At 41.4% G+C, this 22,814-nt stretch overlaps 1 protein-coding gene across 8 annotated transcripts in view; it reads left to right on the top strand.

Annotated features, from left to right (window-relative positions):
• The window catches only part of SPIDR (scaffold protein involved in DNA repair), a 393,663-nt gene that overhangs the window by 98,109 nt on the left and 272,740 nt on the right, over positions 1-22,814 (top strand). For all 8 annotated transcript variants that reach the window (XR_016388576.1, XR_016388575.1, XR_016388574.1 and 5 more), the window contains exon 6: positions 18,425-18,675. Coding sequence is in view for 4 of the 8 variants with exons in the window: in XM_022556901.3 (XP_022412609.1) it covers positions 18,425-18,675 (251 nt within the window). In the remaining 4 variants the exon portion in view is untranslated. The remainder of the gene's footprint in view (positions 1-18,424; positions 18,676-22,814) is intronic.

Genomic DNA, 22,814 nt, shown 5'->3' with positions numbered 1-22,814 from the left:
ACAGGACAAGTCCCCACAGATGGAGGGCTCCTTATTCCATCATATTTCTGCCTCCTGCTGTTGTCTTTGCTTAGAATTCACTCTTCTTTCCCACCTCCATCCCTGCCTGTGAAGTATCTACTCAATTTCAAGTCACCTCTTCTGGGAAGACTTTCCCATCAACCTTCCTTGCCCATAAACTTGAGCCGTCGCTCCCTGCGAATCCTCCCATGACCCACATCTACTTTAACGCCTGTCACTCTTTATGTTACTAATGTTTGCCTTTCTGTTCCTTCTTCTATATTGCAGGTTTCTTGAGGCCAAGAAAAATGTTTTATTTATCCTTTGTCCCCAGCCCAGAACAATGGTACATGTTATTAATGTTTGTTGAGTGAGTAGGGATAGGAAGGCTTGTAATTTGCTAAGGCAGTGCTGGCCATTGGGATAAGTAAGATAATATACTATTTCTGTTCCTAAGAATCTTTTTTTTTTTTTTAAAGGAGTTCTCATTAGCTGCACTCTTTATTTTTATTTTTGGCTGTGTTGGGTCTTCGTTGCTGTGCACGGGCTTTCTCTAGTTGCAGCAAGTGGGGGCTACTCTTCGTTGAGGTGCATGGGCTTCTCATTGCGGTGGCTTCTCTTTGTTGCGGAGCACAGGCTCTAGGCGTGAGGGCTTCAGTAGTTGTAGCACGCGGGCTCAGTAGTTGTGGCACGCGGGCTCAGTAGTTGTGGCTCGCGGGCTGTAGAACGCAGACTCAGTAGTTGTGGTGCATGGGCCTAGTTGCTCTGCGGCATGTGAGATCTTCCCAGACCAGGGCTCGAACCCGTCTCCCCTGCATTGGCAGGCGGATTCTTAACCACTGCGCCACCAGGGAAGCCCTATTCCTACGAATCTTATAGTGGTTTTTATATTTCTTCATTTAATTCTCAAGGTAACATTGTGAAGTAGGTATTACTATTCCTCTTTTATAGTTTGAGATATTGAGGCTCAGAATGGTTAAAAAACTTGTCCAGGTTATACCACTAGTAGATACCGAAGCTAGAATTTACAACCGGGTCTCTCTGATTCAAGTGCCAATTTTTTGTCTGCTGCATCAATATAAAGGTGTCTTGTTCACATTCGTATTTCCCATATTGCCTAGAGCATTTCTTTGTATGTATGTGACAGTGAATTAAAATTTTTAAACTGAGTTAGTGTCAAAAGTGAGCCATTTTGTGCCAGGAACAATAATTTTCCAAATCATATGTGATTTGAAAGAATTAACACAATGTCTAAAATTATTAGCTGGTGCTAGGTACTATGCTATGCACAAAGGAGATGAAAAGGAAGAGGTACAATGGCTAGAATTGGAATAAGGGTCTTCGAGAACTTATTCATTAATTATCAAGCTCTAGTGACCTAACTATGGAAAATGGAGGTAAACATGAGTATTCAGATCACTGCTATGGAATGTATTCCTGAAATGGTATCATAAAACTTGATTAAAAATCTGCAGCTCATCAGAAAAAGAGTATTTCAGGTAGTGTTTCAGATAGTACTGCTTGTTTCAAAGATAAATGAAGAAGATCACAACCTTCTCATAATCAGAAGGCTTAATTAAACAAATCACGTTTGTTAAAAATTCCATAGACTGAAGGGTTTGGCCAAGATGGCGGAGTAGGAAGATCCTGAGCTCACCTCCTCCCACAGGCACTCCAACATTACAACTGTTTATGGAGCAGCTGTCGATGAGGACCATCTAAAGACTAGTGGAAAAGATTTTTCACAGCTAAAGGTAATAGAGAGAGAACCACACAAGGCTGGTAGGAGGGGTGGAGTCACGGTATAGTCCAGGCCCACAGCCCTGGGAGGGCAGCCACAGTCAGGAGGATAATCACAGTTGCAGCGGTTCTCCTCAAGGAGCTCCCCAGCTGGGGGTCCTGCACCAAGAAGGCAAGTCCCCAGAGTGCCTGTCTTTGAGGGACAGTGGGGCTTACTTTTGGGAGAGCCAGAGGGCTGTAGGAAACAGAGACTCTGCTCTTTAAGGGCACACACAAAATCTCATGTGCTCTGAGACCCAGTGCAGGGGCGGTAATTTGAAAGGAGCCTGGGTCAGACCCACTTGGTGATACTGGAGAGCCTCCTGTAGAGGCAGGAGGCAACGGGGATTCCTCCTGGGAACATAGATGCTGGTGGCAGCCATTTTTGGGAGTGCATTCTCCCATGAGGACACTTGGTGCTGGCAGGGGCCATTTTGGAATCTTCCCTTTAGCCCATCAGTGCCAGAGGCTTACCTACCCATGAACCTGTCAGCACAAGCCCTGGGACCAAGCAGCAAGCTGCATGAGGACCCAGTCCTGTCCACCAGCAAGCCCAGGACTTGGCCTCACCCACTAGTGGGCTAGCACCAACTCCAGGGCTCCTGGGGCCTGCAGTCAGCCACCTGGGACCCAACCCCACCCACCAGGGAGCTGGCAGCAGCCGCAGGACCCCCCAGGCCATGCAGCCAGTCATTCCAGCACCCAGCCCCAGCTACCAGGATGCTGGCAGCCACTGCCAGTGCAGGACCTAGCAGCCAGGGACCAGCTCCACCTACCAGTGTGCCCACAGTATTCACCTGCCATAACAGAAGGGCCCACACAGCTCACATAGGGGCCACCTCTAGAGCATATAGCTCTGGTGACCAGAGGAGGTGTGCTTCAGGGCCCCCCCACAGGACATGTTCAACCTAAGGCCACTCATCCAAGATTAGGAAGCCTAACCAGCCTTTCTACTTAATACAAAGAAATAAAGAAAGAGAATTAGGCAAAATGAGAAGACAAAGGAAAATGTTCCAAACGAAGGAACCTCGGAAGAACTTAATGAAGTGGAGATAAGCAATCTACCCACTTAAGAGTTCAAGGTAATGATTAGAAAGATGCTTACAGAACTGAGGAGAAGAATGGATGGACACAGGGAGTTTAACAAAGAGTTAGAAAATTTAAGGGAGAACCAAGCAGAGTTGAAGAATGTAATAGCTGAAATAAAAAATAGGCTAGAATCAACAGTAGATTATAGGATGCAGAGGAATGGATCAGTGAACTGGAAGACAGAGTAGTGGAAATCACTCAAGCTGAACAGAAAAAACAAAATTTAAATGAGGATAGTTTAAGAGACCTCTGGAACAACATCACATGTACTAACATTATACACATTTGCATTATACACATTTTAGGGGTTCTAGAAGAAGAGAGAGAACTTATTTGAAGAAGTAGTAGCTGAAAACCCTCCTAACCTGGGAAAGGAGAGAGACATCTAGGTCCTGGAAGCACAGAGTCCCAAACAAGATGAAGCCAAAGAGGTCCACACTATAACCTGTAGCAATTAAAATGACAAAAAAATAGAGAATATTAAAATCAGCAAGTGAAAAGTAACTAGTATGTACAAAGGAACTCCATAAGATTATAAGTTGAGTTTCAGCATAAATTTGCAGGCCAGAGGAGAACGGCACATACATTCAAAGTGATCAAAGGAAAAAACCTGACAACCAAGGGTACTCTACGCGGCAAGGTTTTCATTGAGATTTGAAGGAAAGGCAAAGAGTTTTACAGACAAGCAAAAGCTAATAGACTTCAGCACCACGAAAACAGTTTTACAAGAAATATTAAAGGTACTTCTCTAAGCAAAAAAAGGCCACAACTAAAAATATGAAAATTATGAAAGGAAAAAATAGAAAAAGATATAAATTGGCCCACTTTCAATATATTTCCGAATTGTTTAGATTTAATTATTTTGCCTTGTTTGTGCAGTTTTGAAGTCTAAGTGTCTAAGTTCTCTTTTGTTTTCCTTCTTTTTATGTCTGTCCAGCAAAAAGAGGATGTTTTCCTGTTTGTCTCCACCTTGGGCCTCTTTGTGATAGTTTACTTGTAGATGCTGTCCTCATTTTTAGCTGAGATGTAATCTTCTGATTTGTTCTGGACAACTCAGCTTTCCATTGTACCTAATTTAATCAAGGAGACAAGAAAGGCCATTTAAACAATAGACAACGCCTAATTTTAATAGATATGGTCAGGTGGATTTGTAGCTAAAACTGGTAGAAAATTCGCAAGGTGTGTAATTCTCTTTATTTTGCTTTGTCTAGTTTAGAAGTTGTATATTTTTCTTTCTTTTTTGCTTTGGTAAAATAAATCCAGACTTAATAGCTATTAAGAAAACAAACAAAAAAGTTTTTTAGGGGCCTTTAAGAAAATAGCTGTAATTGTTTTATGTTTTCAAGCTGTTATAAATTTCTTGTTTTGCTTAGTTTCTTTTAGGATAGTTGTCATTAAATCAGTAAGTTGTGGATGATGAAGAAGGGAATTTATATAGATTTGGGGCACTTACAAGCATGGTTAAGAACTTCACACGATAGAAAAGCTTTTTTGTTTGACCTCATTCGAGGTCATGTATTACCTGAATGGTTAAGGTTCATGTTAATGCTGGTCCAGTGTCTCAGAAATTTGGATTAAATGTTTTTAAGGTAGGACCCTTTCTATAAAAAAGCTCATTTCAAAACCTCTCAGTGATTTTTAGGGGCTTTAATTTTGTTAGGCATACTTTGAGATATTCGTTGAGCAATACTGAATCCAGTTATTGGCTAAATTAAATGTTCTAAACTCTGATTGTAAGAACCAGTTGCAGGAAGTTATATGAGGATTCCACAGGAAAAGGATTATCTGTTGCTGGCTCTGAAGATGGGGGAGGCCATGTGGAAAGTCATGTAGGCTGGCAGCAGCCCCCAGCTGACTGCCAGCAAAAATTCAGGGACCTCAGTCCAAAAGCTGCAAGGAACTGAATCTTCCACAACCATGCAAGCTGGGAAGAGGACCCTGAGCTCCATACGAGAAGCAGCCAGCCAGCATCTTGATTTACCCTTGGGGAACTCTGAGTAGAGAACTCAGCCTGCCATTCCTGGACTCTCTAAGTTGGTAGTGATTTGTTACGACGCAGTAGAAAACCCAGTGTAGGGGTATGTCAGCCAGTCTAGGGATGCCCAGTGCCAGTGAGCCAGCTTACCCTTGGATTTTCTCTTCGTAACTTTTGGTATTATACTGAGGTCAGAGTGGGTATCAGCAAATACTAATGGAGTTTTAAAACTTACTTCTACTTCTAATTTAGGTGACTTGAGTTTTACTTTTATTATAGCATTTTAAGGTACATTGAGTGACGAGGAAAGAGTTTTGGTATTCTCCTTGGTTTACTTTTTGTTTTATTATTTTTTAAATCCGTGGTTGTCTTTACCTAGAAAAGAAATTGAGAAAAACTATTTTTATTGAAGCTCAGTTGTTCTGGAATGGGATTGGCAGACTGTAGCTTGCAGGCGACGTCAAGCCCCTTACCTGTCTTTGCAAATGAAGATTGATTGGAACGCAACCACCCTCACTGGCTTATGTGTTGTCTGTGGTGGTTCTCTAAGTCTTGAATATACATTATTAAAAGAAATCTATCCAGGGGACTTCCCTGGCGGTCCAGTAGTTAAGACTCCACCCTTCCAATGCAGAGGACGCACGTTTGATCCCTCGTCGGGGAACTAAGATCCCACATGCCACACAGTACAGCCAAAAAAAACCCCCAAAAATCCAGCCACATCTGATTACCAGGATTGTGTAGACTAGTTTGTACCTCTTACTCTACTCCAATAATGGAAAGTGTATTAAAATTAATAAAATTCTATAAACTCTGTGTGTCTGGAGTCCCTAAGACCATCCCCAGATTTAGTGATTTGTTGGGAGGAATCATTGGGCTTGGAAGTTGTTATACTTGAGGCTAAGGTTTATTACAGCAAATGATCCCAAGCACAGTCCACAGGGGAAAGGTGTGTCAGGAGCATTTGGGGGAACCAGCCATGAGCTTCCAAGAGTGCTCACCCAGAAGGCTGCACAGGACACGCTTAGTCCTCGAGCAATGACTGTAGCAGCGTGTGCAGAGTGTAGTAAGCTCACTGGTCCCTGGTGGGGTTTGGTCATGCTGGTAACCATGCTTGGTGACTGACTGTAGTGACCAAACCCAGTCCCTCAGAAGGAAAGCTGTGCTCACCATAAATTACATGGTTTGCAGAGACCGTCTATAGACAGAATAGTACAGTGTGGCCAAGGTACTGAGTGTGCAAAATGCTTCTACCAATTTGAATATCCCAAGAGATCAGTTCTCAGGTGCCAGTGAAGGGCCAGTGAGGAAAGCAGCCCTTCTGAGTGCACGTGGTTGGTTCAGCTCGACCGCTGACTTAACACTCCTGCACACTCCATAGTAAGTGTTCAGAAACATCCACAAAACTTTTGCTGGTTGTCAGTGTTCTGCTATACAGTGTTTTATATATATAGTTTCATGTATATATAAAATATTCTGCTAGTTCAACTATATTTCAGATATGTTCTTTTAGTGAATTGATTATTTTGTCAGCATTATCTTTATTTTTCAAGTAAGAAAACCTACATGACTTCATGAATCAAGCCCAGCCTAACTTTATAGTATCATGGGTCTTTAAAACTTCACCAAGATAAACATTGTTTTGTTTGAATTTACAGTTTAAACCAAGTATCTTCTTAAGAGTGGACTACTTTGTTGTTTCTAGCTTTTAGAGACTGAAACAACCTGGCACTTCTTTTTCATAGTTCATGTTCTTGCATGAATGTTAAAGAGTAATCATTTTCAGAGCTGACTTATCTCCATAATATTGTTTTAGCTCATTGTGGTCAATAAAATTCCCAACAGTATGTTAAACATTATCTTTTAGTTATTGAAATAATGATGAAATGAGCATTATAAAACATTACACCTTTAAAAATCCTTGATATTAATATAAAGTGCTTGCTGTATCACCTTTATTGACCCTCACGTTATGGAAAAATACACAGGACAAATTTCTTCTTTAGAGAGAATTCATTTTGCCTTTCTTCACTTCAGTAGCTGTTGAAATTAAATATGTGGACATATATATGTATGTGTATCTGTGTGTGTGTATATATGTTTTCCTCCATTCTTTTGGCTGGCATTATTTTCTAGACAGAGCCTGGTGTAGTGTGTTTAGAATCCTGTGTGGATAGTGGGGATTCCTGAGATTATTCACTTAATTTGTTGTGTGACTCTGGACGACTACATATAAATCATTTTATCTTCCTCTGTTTCAGTTTACCTAGTTTGCCCTCTTTCATCATGTTATATAAGATGTGGTCAGATGCTACCTGCCTGAAGTCTGATTGGGACCTTTTCAGCTAACCTCTGAAATAATTACTTTTAATTAATTAATTAATTTTTGGCTGCATTGGGTCTTCATTGCTGCGCGCAGGCTTTCTCTAGTTGTGGCGAGTTGGGGCTACTGTTTGTTGCGGTGCGCGGGCCTCTCATTGTGGTGGCTTCTCTTGTTGCGGAGCACGGGCTCTAGGCGCATGGGCTTCAGTAGTTGCAGCATGTGGGCTCAGTAGTTGTGGCTTGCAGGCTCTAGAGCGCAGGCTCAGTAGTTGTGGTGCATGGGCCTAGTTGCTCTGCAGCATGTGGGATCTTCCTGGACCAGGGCTCGAACCCGTGTCCCCTGCATTGGTAGGCGGATTCTTAACCACTGCACCACCGGGGAAGTCCCTAAAATAATTGCTTTTAGATTTTCTTTACAGTGAGTGTTTTTGGCTTCACTGAATTGTGAACAAGTAGCTAGATACAAATGTCTAAAGAGCAGAATCTATATTTTATTAATCTTTATAGTCCTCTTGTTGTCCAACACTGAGCCTTGCTGTTTCCTGGTTTCAAACCCAAAGCAAACAAGGAGTGTGTGACTTTGATAGTCAATCAGAAATGCAGCTAGGAGCAGACTTGGGCATCACAGGTTTGAGACCAGCCAGCAGCCTTGTAAGTGGTGGGAAAGGAAGCCCATCTGGCACATGCAGAACTGTATACGTCCAAGTCCAAAATAATGGTTATCCACGAGAATAATTGTGAGTTGTCAAGAAAATATTAAACTCTCTTCAGCATATGATATTTTAGAAGATAGAAGTAGAAGAAATTATGGAAAACTACAGCCTCCTCCTAGAGATCACAGTATGGAAGGATGTATTAAAGGCCCCTGAGAAATCTCAGCACTTAATTTTATTCAACCATGTTTATTCAAATGGATTTGACTATGGAGCTCCCTTTTCTCTGAACGCCTGTTAACACCTCCTGGAACCCATGTTTGGAGGGTACACCTTAGGCCCTGTGAGGCTGTGTAGTTGCTTTTCAGTGTTCTTGCTTTTGTTTATTCCCTTGTTCCTTAGGGCACTTACCTGGCTTGTTTCCTTTGAAGCCTTCTTTCTACCTTCTCTAGGATCCTCCCTCCATTTCTTACAACCCATCTCCCCCCCCCACCCCCCATTCTGCATTGTGTAGGATTTTATTTTGTTTTAGTTTAGTTTAGTTTTTTTAAATTGAAGTGTGGTTGCTGTACAATATTATATAAGTTACAGGTATACGATGTAGTGATTCACAGTTTTTAAATGGTATACTCCATTTATAGTTATCATAAAATATTGGCTATATTCCCCGTGCTGTACAGTATATCCTTATAGCTTATTTTAAACCTAATAGTCTGTGTAGGATTTTAATTCTTTGCCTTAAATAAAAGCAAAGCCTGACTCATAACCAGCAACAACCTGTGTCTTGCCTCTGGTTCTGTTTGCACAAATGAACAGATTAATCTTTTTGAGTATGCTGTCCTTTTTGCTTCCCTGTTAATTTTGAAGCCCCAGTTTTGAGTGTAGGTTTGAGTTGGATGCCCCTTAGCCTCCAGCTGACCAGGGATATGTGTGCCACCCCTGCCTGGGTCTGCCAGAAGGCCGTGTTGCAGAAAGACGTGGGCTGTGTCTCTCTCTGAACATATTTGAAACAGAGAGAATGGTCAGACAGGTTGTGTCACAGACTGCATCCATATTCCAGTCATATACTGTCTTCCTTGGAGGAAGGGTGCTTTTCTTTCTTCTCCTGTACTCACCCGCTGGGCCATGTGGTTCTGGTTCTGGGCGGGGCCCTCCTGGACCTGGGCCTGCAGGCAGGCGCTTCTCCACGCTCAGCTGCTACTCAGTGAACTTTGACTGACCCAGCAGGTTCCTTCTTGAGTGCTGCAGTTTCTCTTTCTTGCTGTTTGTCTTAGGATGAGCCTTTGCCCTGCTGTTTCTCATTTCCTCCTTGGGCTCCTCAGAGCAGGCACTTTGGACGTTAAGATGAGGTGGAATGGTGCTTTTGTGAACCCGTAAGATGAGGTGGAATGGTGCTTCTGTGAACCCATGTCGGTGTTCTGTCGTTCTCATTGGGCTGGAATTGGAGGTTGGAAACATTTGGTTTGGGGAAGGCAAGCCAAGTGGTTTACAGAGGTGTAACCATGGGTGTAGCTTGTTAAACCTGTTAACCTCAGAAAATATTTTTTTTCTTGAATGTGTGAGAAAATCTGTAGCTTTTGTTTCCCTCTTACTAGCTGGCAGTGCTTTTCATGGATAAAGTTTCAGTCACAAAAAGCTCACCGAGTAAACAGTGAAAGTGTATCCCCTATCAGTACTTTAAGACTCTGTTGTCTAGAATTTTGTTGCTTTTATTGAGTTTTAATCCCAGAAGAAAATAAAATACTGTTAGCAGCTGGGATTCTGATACACTCCTTCCATTCTTGGTGGTTTTGCTGTCCTTTTTCACACAACCAGTGTAGTTCTTGATAAATAGCCAGTGAACAGCCCACTGTTAATTACGGAGTGTGTGTGTGTGAGTGTGTGTGTTACGATTCCACGGGAATTTAAAGACCACACAGATAAGGATTCTGGTGTCCCAGCCCCGCCCCCAGTACATCCACTGCACCCAGAATGATTTCTGATATTGACACACAGCAGCATTCAACTACTTTGTTAAACGAATGAATTCCATTTTATAATTATGAGTGGAAATGAGAGCATTTGCTAACTAAATTTGTTGGCTTATCAGCTACCAGTACTCTTCATTCCCCTTAATTTTTAAGAGCGCTCTTGGTTTTGGCGCTGTTACTTGTCACGGCTGCCATGGCGTACCTTCTTCAGCATATTTGCTGTTGCCCCCACCTTTTTTTTTTTGCGGTAGGCGGGCCTCTCACTGTTGTGTCCTCTCCCGTTGCGGAGCACAGGCTCCAGACGCACAGGCTCCAGACGCGCAGGCTCAGCGGCCATGGCTCACGGGCCCAGCCGCTCCGCGGCATGTGGGATCCTCCCAGACCGGGGTACGAACCCGTGTCCCCTGCATCGGCAGGCGGACTCTCAACCACTGCGCCACCAGGGAAGCCCCTGCCCCCACCTTTTAACCTTCTTAAAAACATTCAGTGGTGGTTGTTAGATTTAAAAGCTTCTCAGCAGGCAGGACCTTATACTTCTCTTGTTCTTTCCTTAAAATTCCCCTGGCTGTCTCATTTGTACTGAGTTGAAGAAAGGGAGGCCGAACCAGGATAAACATGGTGAACTGGTCATAGCCTGGCCCTCGCTGATCCTCCCAGGGCAGGTCTGGGCTGGCCAGTAATTGGGTGGGAAGCCTCGGAGAGCAGAGGCAGTGCTGTCGGGTGTGGTCCTGCCACTTTGCAGGGCTAGCAGGCGCACAAGGTGCTTCCCTGGCTCCACTGGGGATGCCTTCTTGCCTGGGCTGAGACCAGGGCTCGAGGCTTGTGTTTTTGTTTGAGCTGTTTTCTGTCCTGTAATTGGTTATCTCAAGGAATGATTTTAGTTTAGTTACCATCTTCATTTTGTTTTACCAGCTGGGTGAGTATTTAGCTACAGAGGCGTCATCTCAAAATGAAGAGGTTATCATTTATTATTGATATTCCACTGTTGCTCTTGGTGTGACCTTTCTATAAAGTTTAGAATTAAAAGCTTTAATTTCTGAAAGTTAGAGTGGTGTTTCATCTGGCTGATTGGTTTCATTTGCTTTACCCCAGAGGGTCGGCTTAATCTTGCAGTTAACTTCTTAACTTTGTTAGTGGATGCAATTTTTATCCAGGAGGACCCTACACGTGTAAACGTTTCTACATGGATTTAGATAAAGATTTGATTTATAGGAATTAGGACGTTTCAGTTCAGGGGTAGCTCTTTACTTACAAAACCCTTTCCTGACCATTTCATGAAGAAAATTTGTAGATGGGATTATAGGTAGTAACTTCAGCTTAAAGAGTATCAGATGAATTGCATAGAATATGATGCTAATTAATTTTTTAAATTAAAAATTTATGATACTTATTTAAAATCTATTTTTTAAAGAAAAAGACAGTGATATTGTTGAATATCCACCTATTCAGAAAATTGTAGAATTTTTTTATTCCTGGTTTTCCAGCTGATTACAGCTCACATTTTATCCTTGTGAGCTGTGTGCTTCCCATTTTATCCTTGCTCTCCCCATTGCTCAGATGTTGTATGCACTGCCAGATAACTGGCAGATTTTAAGGGAGAGACAGTGGAGTCTTTTTATCATCTTGGCTGCACGGTATTATAGATTATTAAAATAAAGAATCCCTAAAAGTAATGGAAGTCGTGGAGCCATTGTGATTCCTACCATACAGTCTGTGGGAGGTTGTCTACGATGAGGTGGAAGTCATAAATGCACCTTAACTGGGTTCAAGGAGCCCAGAAATTAGAGTGCTGGCGGCCAGCTTGTCCTCATGCGTGTCCTCCATGAGGGCATCTTACAGGTCAATACCTTGGATTGTTTCTTCTCCAGTGGCCTCTTTGCCAAGCAGCTGAATTTCCAGCCTCCTGCTAGGTGGCTCTCTGTGTCTGTGCTAGTCCTGTGATCGTTTAAAACTCCCTGTATTCCAAAGAATTACCTTCTTTCTGCTGTTCTTTGCTCTTGAATGTGTCCTCTATTTCAATTGGTAGCACCACTATCTTGACTGTCCTGAAATTTGGCCTTTCCTAGTGCGTTACTTTAACCAACTGATTCTTAATCTGAAGTATTTTCAGTAGTGGTGTTTGGTTACCAAACAGTTTTAGAATAATAATTATTAAAGTAGTAGGCTGGGAATGAATTAACACTTGCCAGTGTGCTGAATTACTTTCAGCACATTAAAACGCTATAGTAACTGAATTTGCTAGAGCACTTCATCAGTGGGGCTGGGAATGGAAACAAGTCTGAAGGCATGGACTTCATCACTGACTCAGAGCAGTCACTGGTACCAAGAAGCCACATTGGAAGGATGTGAGTGAATTTGCCCCAGTTCATCATTATTCCAAGAAATAAATTTAGAACCTATTTCGCAGTGATGATGGGTCATTTGATTTATCTTTTTGTAAGAGAACGTGTGTGCTCTCTCTACACACACACCCAATCTGTAGGGTTATGTTGCTATTGTCTCTTGCCTCCCAACATGAACTCTAAACTTCCATTTGTCTAGACTTGTCTGTGTATCTTGAATATCCATGGTACTTTGCTGCCTTATTTGCTTTCTTTTCTCTTTTCTCATCTTTATCTGTTAAGAATTTTTAAGAAATATCTCTTTATTTGATTTCAGGGTCTTTATGGAACTCTGTCTTATTAAACTTTCTCTCTTGCGTAACCCCTTACACGTAGTGTGTAGTGAATACGTATTTGTTTAATGGGACACTTTCTGTGCTTGGAGATATTTAGCAGATAGTTAATCTTCTTAGATGCAAGTAACAGAGAACAAACGTAGCTAGTTTAATAGGAAGAGTAAATTTTTTGGAATTACGCTAGTATATCCTGTGGAATCTAAGGTAAAGCTGAAGGGTGAACTGAGCCGCAGGGAGATCAGGGAACCTCACTAGCAGGAACTCACGGATCTTTCCTTTAGAGATTTGTCAGTAGTGTGTCTCAGCTTCTACCTGTCAGACTCTGTATTTCTCAATTCAAGATCTGCAGAATCTGCTTGCCTCAGATCTGGTCAGTTGCCTACCTAAGGCCAGTCATAGTAGACACATGACTGTTCAGACATGGGAGGCCATCCCTGTGGCTGCTTGGAGGTGGATGGCTGTCCCCCGGTAGAAAGGCAGTTGTTCTCTGAAAGGAGGGGTCAGAAATAAATTGTAACGGATGTCCCCTACAATGGTATTTCTGACTTGTGGAAACTGAGCCAGTATGGGTTTGGTAGATTGCAGGTGACTTCAGCTGTGGTCAGGTTAGGGTGTTGTCCTTGCCTTTGCTGACTGATTTCATAGGAACTACTCGCTCATGTCTTAATCTTGTCATTTGTGATACTTAATCACTAATTCAGGAGACTCCTAGTTCTGAAGTTCATTGGGTCAGAGGAGGGGAAAAGAGTCATAATACTAATAATTTTGTTATGTTTTAAACATTAGCAAATTATGATCATAGCTACATAGTCACTCTGGTTCTGTGAATTTGCCCACTGCAGTATTTTTTCTACTGCAAGGGATCCTAATTTTCTCTTCTGTATTATTTCTGTAAATGGGCTGTAAACCTGAAGGAAGTAATTGTGTATGAAAATTTTCAGAGGGCACCAGTTGGTTAGCTTTCCAAAGAAAGAAGGAGAAAGTCAGCCTCTCCGTCTGTCTCTCTGTGTCTTTCTCTCTCTGTCTCTCGTATTTTGCTATGGCAGCCTGAGCAGACCAGTACAGAGGGTGGTGCTGAGAAGCGTGGTGCTGCTGGAACAAATATCTTAAAATGTGGAAGTGGCTTTGGAACTGGCTGTGGGTAGATGCTGGGAGAGTTTTGAGGTGCACAGAAGCAAAAACCGGGATTGCTGTGAAGGGACTGCTAAAGATGATTCTGGTGACAACTGAGAAAGAAGAGAAATGATTATATTTTTGATACATTTGGTTAAATAATATATTAATTTCATCTGTTTCTTTTTATTTTCTTAATATGGCTACTAGAAAATTTAAAATTACATAACTTTCTTTCATTGGGCAACACTGAAATAGAGCTAACATGTATGAACATGGATAAATATAAAAAAAAGATAATATTGATAGAAAAGTAGGTCATTCAGAGCTGTGTTCACAGGATACCGTTTAAAAATTTTATATAAAGTTTTGGGCTTCCCTGGTGGCGCGGTGGTTGAGAGTCCGCCTGCCGATGCAGGGGACACGGGTTCGTGCCCCGGTCCGGGAAGATCCCACATGCTGCGGAGCGGCTGGGCCCATGAGCCATGGCCGCTGAGCCTGCGTGTCTGGAGCCTGTGCTCCACAACAGGAGAGTCCACAACAGTGAGAGGCCCGCGTACCACAAAAAAAAAAAAAAATTATATAAAGTTTAAAAGCTTGCAAAATAATACTATACAGTATTTATGTGTGTGTGTGGTAGAAAAAGGATAAAAACAGGATGTTAGTGAAATGCCAAATTCAGGAGAGAGTGTACAGGAAGAGAGATACAGGAAATTACAACCGCATCATTAAAAAAACTGAAGAAAAATTTGTATTGTGTTAATACTTGATGAAGGGTGATTGGGTAATGAAAACATATATTTTTTATTTTACTTTTCCATGTACTTAAATTATTTCATAATAAATAGTAAGTATCTCTAATTCTTGATATATTTCTAGTAGAATTTTTCCATTTAACTAAGCGATGGGAGAGCCAGTGAAGTAACTTGTGCAACTGCAAAACAATAAAATAGCTGCACTGTGATTGAGAACCAAGTCTTTCTTGGTCCAAAACTCATAGCCCTCCTTTCTCATTAACCAGATTCTACAGTATAAAGGTAAAGTGTAAACTGAAGCTTCCAAACATGCAGGCTCCTCTGACCTGTCTTTGATTCTTCCCTTCTCCTCTCATCCCAGCCAGGTACATGCACCTCCGCATCCCTGCACACAGACACACCATGCACGAGCATTCATGCACACGTGTGCACATGTGCACACCATCTTTGTGAAAGAATGTGAGTTCCTTACTGTCAGGCTGGAGCTAAGACAGCTAGTGTCTGGTGAGCTGTAGTTCCTCTCTGTGTCCATGTGAGGAAAGTTCCTCCACGTTCATCAGGATTTCAGGCTTGGGGGAGCAGTTCTAAAATAAAATGTGCTGAAGTGTTGCCTTTTGCTCTCTTTTGCTAAAGATATTTGTTATGGCCTTTTGCTTCCTGTTAGAAATTAGAAATGCCTATGTGAAGAATACATGGTTTCCTTTGCTGGTTAAGGCATTAGTTGTCTTTTTGATTGCCTGCTGAAGACATTATTTGTTGTCTTCCTCGTTGTCCTTTACATAGAGATCCTCTTAGGAATCAAGAAAAAAAACTTTCCAGAAAATAAATACAAAATTTAAAAATACAAAATTTAAAGCATTTACCAAATGCTTAATGTGTTAGATGTGATTATTTCTCCAAATTGAAGATGAGTGCACAGGACAGGCATGGGAAAGTTAAATAAATTGCTTAAGATAACCTGCTGTTGAGGGCAGGGCTGAGCTTGAGATGATGTTGGGGTCATGTCTGTGCAATCTCTTTTTTCTCAAATCCAATCCACTTTTCTGTCTCTTCCCACCTGAATACAGGTTTAATGTTGGTGATATTTGTAAGGTTCCAACCTGAACCTTGTCTTCTTACTTTTACATAATTTCCACGGACAGTCTTTTCTAACTCTCATACCTTCATGCACTGTTTCTGTTCTTATGATTCCTGAACTTATATCTCCGTGTCATATCCCTTTCTTAAAGCTCCAGACCCATGGAGCCGCTGCCTCTTGGTCAGTTTTACCTCAACTATTTCATAGGCATTGCAATATTAACATATCAAAGCCATATTTAGTATTAGCAACTATCCCTCTGCAGATATATTGGACATATAATATTTCCTGAATTCCCATTCTTGATAAATGCACCTCTCTTGTTGCTCAAACCAGGTGCTTGGGGTCTCCTTTGACTCTGCTTTCACTTTCATTTCTAACATCTGGGAGTCCTTAAGTATTTTTATATCTCCTTCCTTATGTTCTTTCTAGTCCACTTGTCTCTACTCCCACTTCCCTCACATCTTCTTTGTCTCTTGCTTTAATTATGGAAGAGTCTTCTAGCTAGCCGCTTTCCCTACTTGCCCATAGCAGAGTCAGTTCTTCAGAATGTTGTTTGGATGATCATTCCATACCAACATGTGACTTGGTTAGCCCCTGTTAAAACTGCCCGTGGCTCCCCCAGTGCCTCGGAATAAAGCTGCATGCCCTGCTCTGGTCTGCAAGGTGTTCAACAGCCCTCTCTCTTCTGCTGCTTGTAGATGTTCCTGCATGTGCTCTGTTCTCTCTGGCCTCATATTTGTGGTCTTCCTGTTCCTAGCCCCGAATGTACTTCCTTCTCTCTCTGCCTAATAACCTACACTTAGCATTCAGCTTTAGGTGGCAGATCCTGATTCAGGTGGTAGTTCTTTCCTTCTTCCCTTCTCCCTGTGCCCCACCTGGCTTTGTTTTCCTCTTGTTCCCATAGAGCCTGAACAACACTTCAATCGCAGTACTTCCACCACATTGTTTTATGACTATTTCATTTTGACCTCTCCATCCCCACAAAGCCCTGTGTCCCCTTTGCTTCTGCATGTGAGTCCCCAGAACAGGCCATGTGTAGCTGGTTATTTGTTGACATTTTTCTAGGACAGTGGTTCTCAACTGGGGATGATTTTGTCCCCCAGAGGACATTTGGCAATGCCTGGAGACATATTTGATAGTCATGATTGGTGGGGCAGTGCTAATACATTTAGTGGGTAGTGGCCAGGGATGCTGCTAAACACCCTACAGTGCACAGGACAGGACCCCACGTTATCCAGTGTGAAATGGCAACAGTGCTGAGGTTGAGAAGCCCTGCTCTAGCAGGAAGTGCAAAACTTGAGAGTACTAAAATAAAAGACACTCCATAACAAAAAGATGAAATTAAATTTGGAGTTCTCAAGTAATATATAAAACTTTTCAGTGTTGAGGAACTTAATTTTCAATGTAAACGACCCTGGTTCTTTTTGTGGCCTATTGTTAATATTTATTCGGAAGCTGTGTTTGGGGGGAAACGTGACCCTTGAGCTTATTAATGGGTTAGCAGTATTTAGTAATTAAACACTTTAGTAATGCAGTAATGTAGGCATGCAACTGAGATTGTGAAAAGGATAGTGGAACTAAGCTCTTCTTTTGAGACTTTTTTTCATTTACTTTTTTGTATTCTAAATGTGCCTGGTAACAGGTGACTACCCAAGCTGGTTTTTGGAGGAGATGTGGGGATGGGTGATGTCCTTTTTAAGCTCTTAAAAAGGTTTTAACTATAAAATCCTCAAAAAAGGCCAAATGTGGTAAACCTTTTGCCTTGTGTGTAGATTAGGAAATGATGAAAACCATAGTGCTAACCAACCTCCACACACGCACACACCCACACCCATGCACACACCCACACCCATGCACACACATATCCCCACAAATGATAACCCTCACCCACTTTTATCCTCTTCACTTGTTCTAGCCAAGTGCCTGCTATAATGCCAGTGACACAGTCCATGCTGACCATCAGTAGAAAGGGCGCCTTATGAGGGTCCCCATAGCTACACCATGAATTGACCAGGTAGAGAATCCATTCAACTAAATGTACAATTTACATTTAGTAAATTTAAAATTTAGTGTAGGTATTAAATTAGGAGGGGCTACTGATATACTGGAAAATTAGAATGTTGAAGGGTAAATTGTTGCTGACATTAGAACAATACGGGACTGACTTGCAAAACCAAGTAATGGGAAAATAAAATACCTACCACACTTGAAAGTTTTAGCATGTGTCTGGGCAAAGACAGCAAACATTACAGAAGAATGTTTTCATTCTTTTCTCCAGGATTGGCTGCTGATATGACTTCTGTTTTATAATCTGGTTTTCAAAAAAAATTCTTATTTGGTAGTTCAGAAATTTGAGTAAAAGAAAGAATAGGAAATGTTAGGAAGAAGACTCAGTGATTCATTCTTTAAGTAGTTCCTGTTGATATTAGCAATTTCAAATTAGCCTCTTGAAAATATAATATTATATTGGAATTGTGTGGGAAAAGTCCATTTTTCATCTTTATCATTGGAGACTTCTTTGTTAAATTAAGTGGTTTACACCTGAAGAGGCAATTTTCTTTATAGTTGGCTTTTAACAAATAGTGAATATTATTTACCCCACATTAAAATTCAAAATCAAAACAATACTTTTTTTCCAGTAGGTGTTAGATTACAATGACTAATGGCTATTCAGGTTGGTGTTAGGAGTTCAGTTTTTGAAACTGACATATGTGCGGCACATTTCTTTTAGTTTATTGAAGGAAGATTGAGATATTTGTACTGAATTTGGTGGATTCTGTGAGATAGTGCCTGGCTTACAATTGATTTAATCTCTTGTCTTTGGGTATATGGCTTACTTAGTTTGGATTTTGTGTCAAAATAGAAGTTTAAGCTACAGATACTATATCTGCAAAGTTATTTCAATGAATATAGTCATAAGGGAATAGAATAATAGGCATGTATAAATGTGAATTTTAATAAAGAGGCCTCCAAATTTAATTGCATTTCTCTTAATTTTTTTTTTTTTCAGACAAATCCTACAGAAATTTTAGAGTATTCATCAGATAGTGAAAAAGATGATGAGTCAGAGAATGTCTTGTTCATTGATTCAGAATCCTCTCACAAATACCACGTGGATTTCGGATCAGATGGAAGACAGGTTATGGAGAGACCGATAAACCCTAGGGTAAAATCTACAGAGGCCATTTTGCATACACCTCAGAAAGAGACAAAGCTTCCCAAGACTCCAGAAAATTCAGCAAAGAAGAAGAAGCTTTTAAGGTTATATTACACCTTTTTAAATACTTTTTTTAAAAAAAGTTTTTCTCTTTCTTAAAAAGCCCAAATACCTGCAATGTTAATTTAAAAATACTTATTTACTTGGGAAGGAAGATTGACAGAATAGAATTATAATTCTGATAAGCAGTTATGGAGTCCTAATTTCTGGAGATTGTTTATGGAATTGTTCATCCAAGTTGAGCATTCACTGTTTCAGTCATAACCAGCTTATGTGACTGCTTTCCTTAATGGAGATTGGTTGTTTGGGTTTATCAGATTTTATTGAGCACCCGTGTTCCAAGTGCTATCTTAGACAATTAAGACAAGTAAATGACTGTTCCTGTTTTTGAGTAAATTATGTCTAAAAGAGAGAAATAGAAATATAGACTATTGAGATTACTTTTGTGATTGTGGTTGGCCAGGGAAACACTTAGAGATGCAAAGACTTACGGGCAAGGATTCATGGGCAAGAAACTGGCTGGTGTGTGTGTGAGGAACCATAGGGCCCAGGTCACGGAGGGCCCAGCAAGACGTGTGAAGGGGCCTGGGGTGTGCCATGTAGGGGGACGTGTCCCAACCCTGCGTTGTACATCATCTCTTTGTGTTTTAAATAAGAACAAAACAGTGAAAACAAAACCCCAGTGAAAGTGAGAAGGAGAACTTGTGGGAAACAGTGCCACAAAAGCAGACTCAGTGGACAGCTTCAAGGAAAAAGGAGTATAGTAGAAAGTGTAAACATGGCGATGAAGAACAGGGTTTTAGATCTGTTTAGGGTATGTCTGCGTCAAGGAGGGCAAGTACGATGCACACCAAGGAGAGCCCAATGACAGTGTCGGACAGTGTTGGTGGACTGGTCGGGGAGGAGGCGAGGGGCTCGAGTTGTGGAGATGGTGCTGTGACCCCTCTGCTAAAAGCTGGGATTCAAGGCAGGAGAGGGGTGGGGAGTTTAGGTTGCAAGTTTGATCAGGCTTGATTGGGATCCATTGTCTAAAGAGATCTCAGAGAAAAGGTGAGATGGATTTAGAGAATAATAGGGAAGACCCAGTGGAGGCAGAGAGGTTAGGAATAATTACTCTCAGTGTCCAGGAAAGGAAGTGGGAGAGGGAGGCCTGTCTTGAATAAAGGAGTGGAGAGGAGAGTAAAAGGATGTGACCGAGTCTAGTGGGATGGACGTAGCATGGTGAGTCAATTGATGCCTGTTCACTGTATTTTTTTTTTTTTTTTTAACATAAAACAAGACAGAAGGCCTTATGCCCGAAGTGAAGAGGTTACAGCCTCAAATGAATATGGTGATGGTTTGTAATAGTCTCTGGAGAAAACAGGAAAGGAAGCAAATTAAAGGGATTCGAATGTCTTTGTTGAAGTTGATCCTTTGCAATTAGAGAAGGTCATGTTCCCAACCCTGTTGGGGGCCTGCTGTGTGCCAAGCACTGTTTCATGTCCTGGAGGCACAGCAGTGAACAAAGGCAGTGAAAGCTCTACCTGTCCTGAGGGGAAGGCTGATGAGGAGCCAAGAAGTAAAGTAGACGTCATGTCAAAAGGAAATAAACTGTACAGAGAAAAAGCAGAAAAAGAGGGACAGATGGCCAGGAGGAAGGGGAGGACGTTTCTATTTTAAACAGGGGATCAGGGAAGCCTCTGAGAATGTGACTTATTGAGCAGCTGGAGGAACAGAGCTGACATTTCCTGAGTTGAGGTAGGAGGCGGGTGAGGGGATCATATGGTTTGGTTTGGTTTTCCTTGGTGGGAATATCATGAGGCTTTTTTTAGGGAGATGAGGTTATTAGTCTTTTGCTTTCTCTGTACATTGACTGTACAAGTTCTTTTCACAGTTACTTGGGGTTTGAGTTTTTCATACTTCCAAACAAAAATTGGAGTTTCCCCACCATCTTTGCTGTTTGGCATCAAATGCTTTTATACTTGTATGCATACATTTTGGGGGAGTGTATAAATGTTTATATTTGTGTGGTCAATTCTGTAGGTCGGTCGTATTGTGTCAAGTTGCCTCCCAATTACTTTTTAAACATAGGAAGTTCTGTATCCTTAGTAATAGTAATCTCCTTTTATACATATTGTGTTATCTTCTTTCAGTTTTATTGAGATTTAATTGACATAGAGCACTGCGTAAGTTCAAGTTCAAGCATAATGACTTGTATATATTGTGAGCAGTCATTTACTTGTCTTACTTAATTGTGCGGAAGCTTTTTAGTTTGATGTTGTTCCACTTGTTTATTTTTTATTATTATTTTTTTGCGGTACGCAGGCCTCTCACTGTTGTGGCCTCTCCCGTTGCAGAGCACAGGCTCTGGACACGCAGGCCCAGCGGCCATGGCTCACGGGCCTAGCTGCTCCGTGGCATGTGGGATCTTCCCGGACCGGGGCATGAACCCGTGTCCCCTGCATCGGCAGGCGGACTCTCAACCGCTGCGCCACCAGGGAAGAAGCCCCTCACTTGTTTATTTTTGATTTTGTTGTTTGTGCTTTAGGTGTCATATCCAAAAAATCATTGCCAAGACCTATGTCATGGAGCTGTTTTCCTTGATTTTCTTCTAGGAGTTTTATGATTTCATGTCTTACATTTAAGTCTTTAATCCATTTTGAGTTAATTTTTGTGAATGGTGTAAGATAGGGTCTAGTTTCATTCTTTTGTATGTGAATATCCAGTTCTCCCAGCACCATTTATTGAAGAGACTGTCTTTTCTCAATTGGGTGTTCTTGGCCCCCTTGTCAGATATTAATCGACTGAGTATGCATCGATTTATTTCTGGGCTCTCTTTTCTGTTCCATTGGTCTATGTGTCTGTTTTTATGCTGGTACCATACTTTTTTGATTACTGTAGCTTTATCTTATAGCTTATCTTGAAATTAGGAAGTGTGATGCTTCCCACTTTGTTCTTAATCAGGATTTCTTTGGCTGTTTGGGGTCTTTTGTGGTTCCATACAAATTTTTGGATTTTCTTTCTACTTCTATTAAAAATTCCACTGGACTCTTCCTAGGAATTGCATTGAATCTATAGACGGCTTTGTATATTATGGACATTTTAACAGTATTAATTCTTCCAGTCCATGAACATGGGATATCTTTCCACTTATTTGTTTTGTCTTCTGTTTCTTTTATCGTGATTTTATATATTGAAAATCCTAAAGATTCCACCAAAAAACTTAGATCTAATCAACAAATTCAGTAAAGTTGCAGGATACAAAATTAACACACACAAATCAGTAGTGTATCTATAGAGACACTAATAATCCCATTTACAATAGCATCAAAAACCATAAAATACTTAGGAATAAAGTCAGCCGAGGAGGTGAAGAAGCTCTACAGTGAAAACTACAAGACATTGATGAAAGAAATCATGAGGTTTTTGACTATGTTCAGTTAGCCATTATATATCTGAGTAGGAGTACGAGTCTGGACTTCACATGACAAGGTTGGTGCTGGATGTGAATTTGTAATCTTCAGTGTCCAGATGGTTTTTAGGGCATGAGCTGGGTCATTTCCTAGATCAAATGCACACTGAAAGCAGAATCTGTCACAGAATCTGTGTCTTAGGCACTCTGCAGTGGTTGAGTCACAGAGGAAGAGGCTACTGAGGGAGGAAATAAATCTAAGAGAGCATGATGTCCTGGAAAGCAGCCAGCTATGACAGATGCTGCTGGGTTTGCACTGTGGAGGACAGGGAATATAGAGCCTTCTCAGTGGAATGGTCAGGCAAAGTCAAATTGCTGTGGATTTAGAGAGAATGGAAGGAGAGAAACTGAAGACAGCATGCATAGAAAATTCATTGTGTGTTTTGCTTTAAGGGATGTAGAGAACTGTTTGCTAATTCAAAGGAATTTGGAGATTGAGATTTCTTTTTTATGAGTGGGAATGAGAGCAGATTTTTTTATATATTGATGGGAAAGGTCCTCAGCAGGGGAAAGAGACGATAACTGTTGGAGTTGTGTCTGACTTGGTGGAAGGGGTTTACAGATGGAGGGGTGTCCTGGGTTAGGAGCACAGTTAGTCCATCCACGGACAGGTGAGAGGGCAGAGTCTCTTCAGGTGCAGGTAGATATATGTGGCAGTGGGAACTCATGTAAGTTCTTGCTGATCACGTCTACTTTCTCGGTGAAATGGGAAGTGTCTTCAGCTGAGAGTAA

The sequence above is a fragment of the Delphinapterus leucas genome, chromosome 17 (genome assembly GCF_059928025.1).
Source record: "Delphinapterus leucas isolate spDelLeu-1000000601 "Yukka" chromosome 17, BTC_Dleu_Yukka2, whole genome shotgun sequence".
NCBI classification, from domain to species: Eukaryota; Metazoa; Chordata; class Mammalia; order Artiodactyla; family Monodontidae; genus Delphinapterus; species Delphinapterus leucas.
This window is presented reverse-complemented; position numbering and strand designations above follow the sequence as displayed.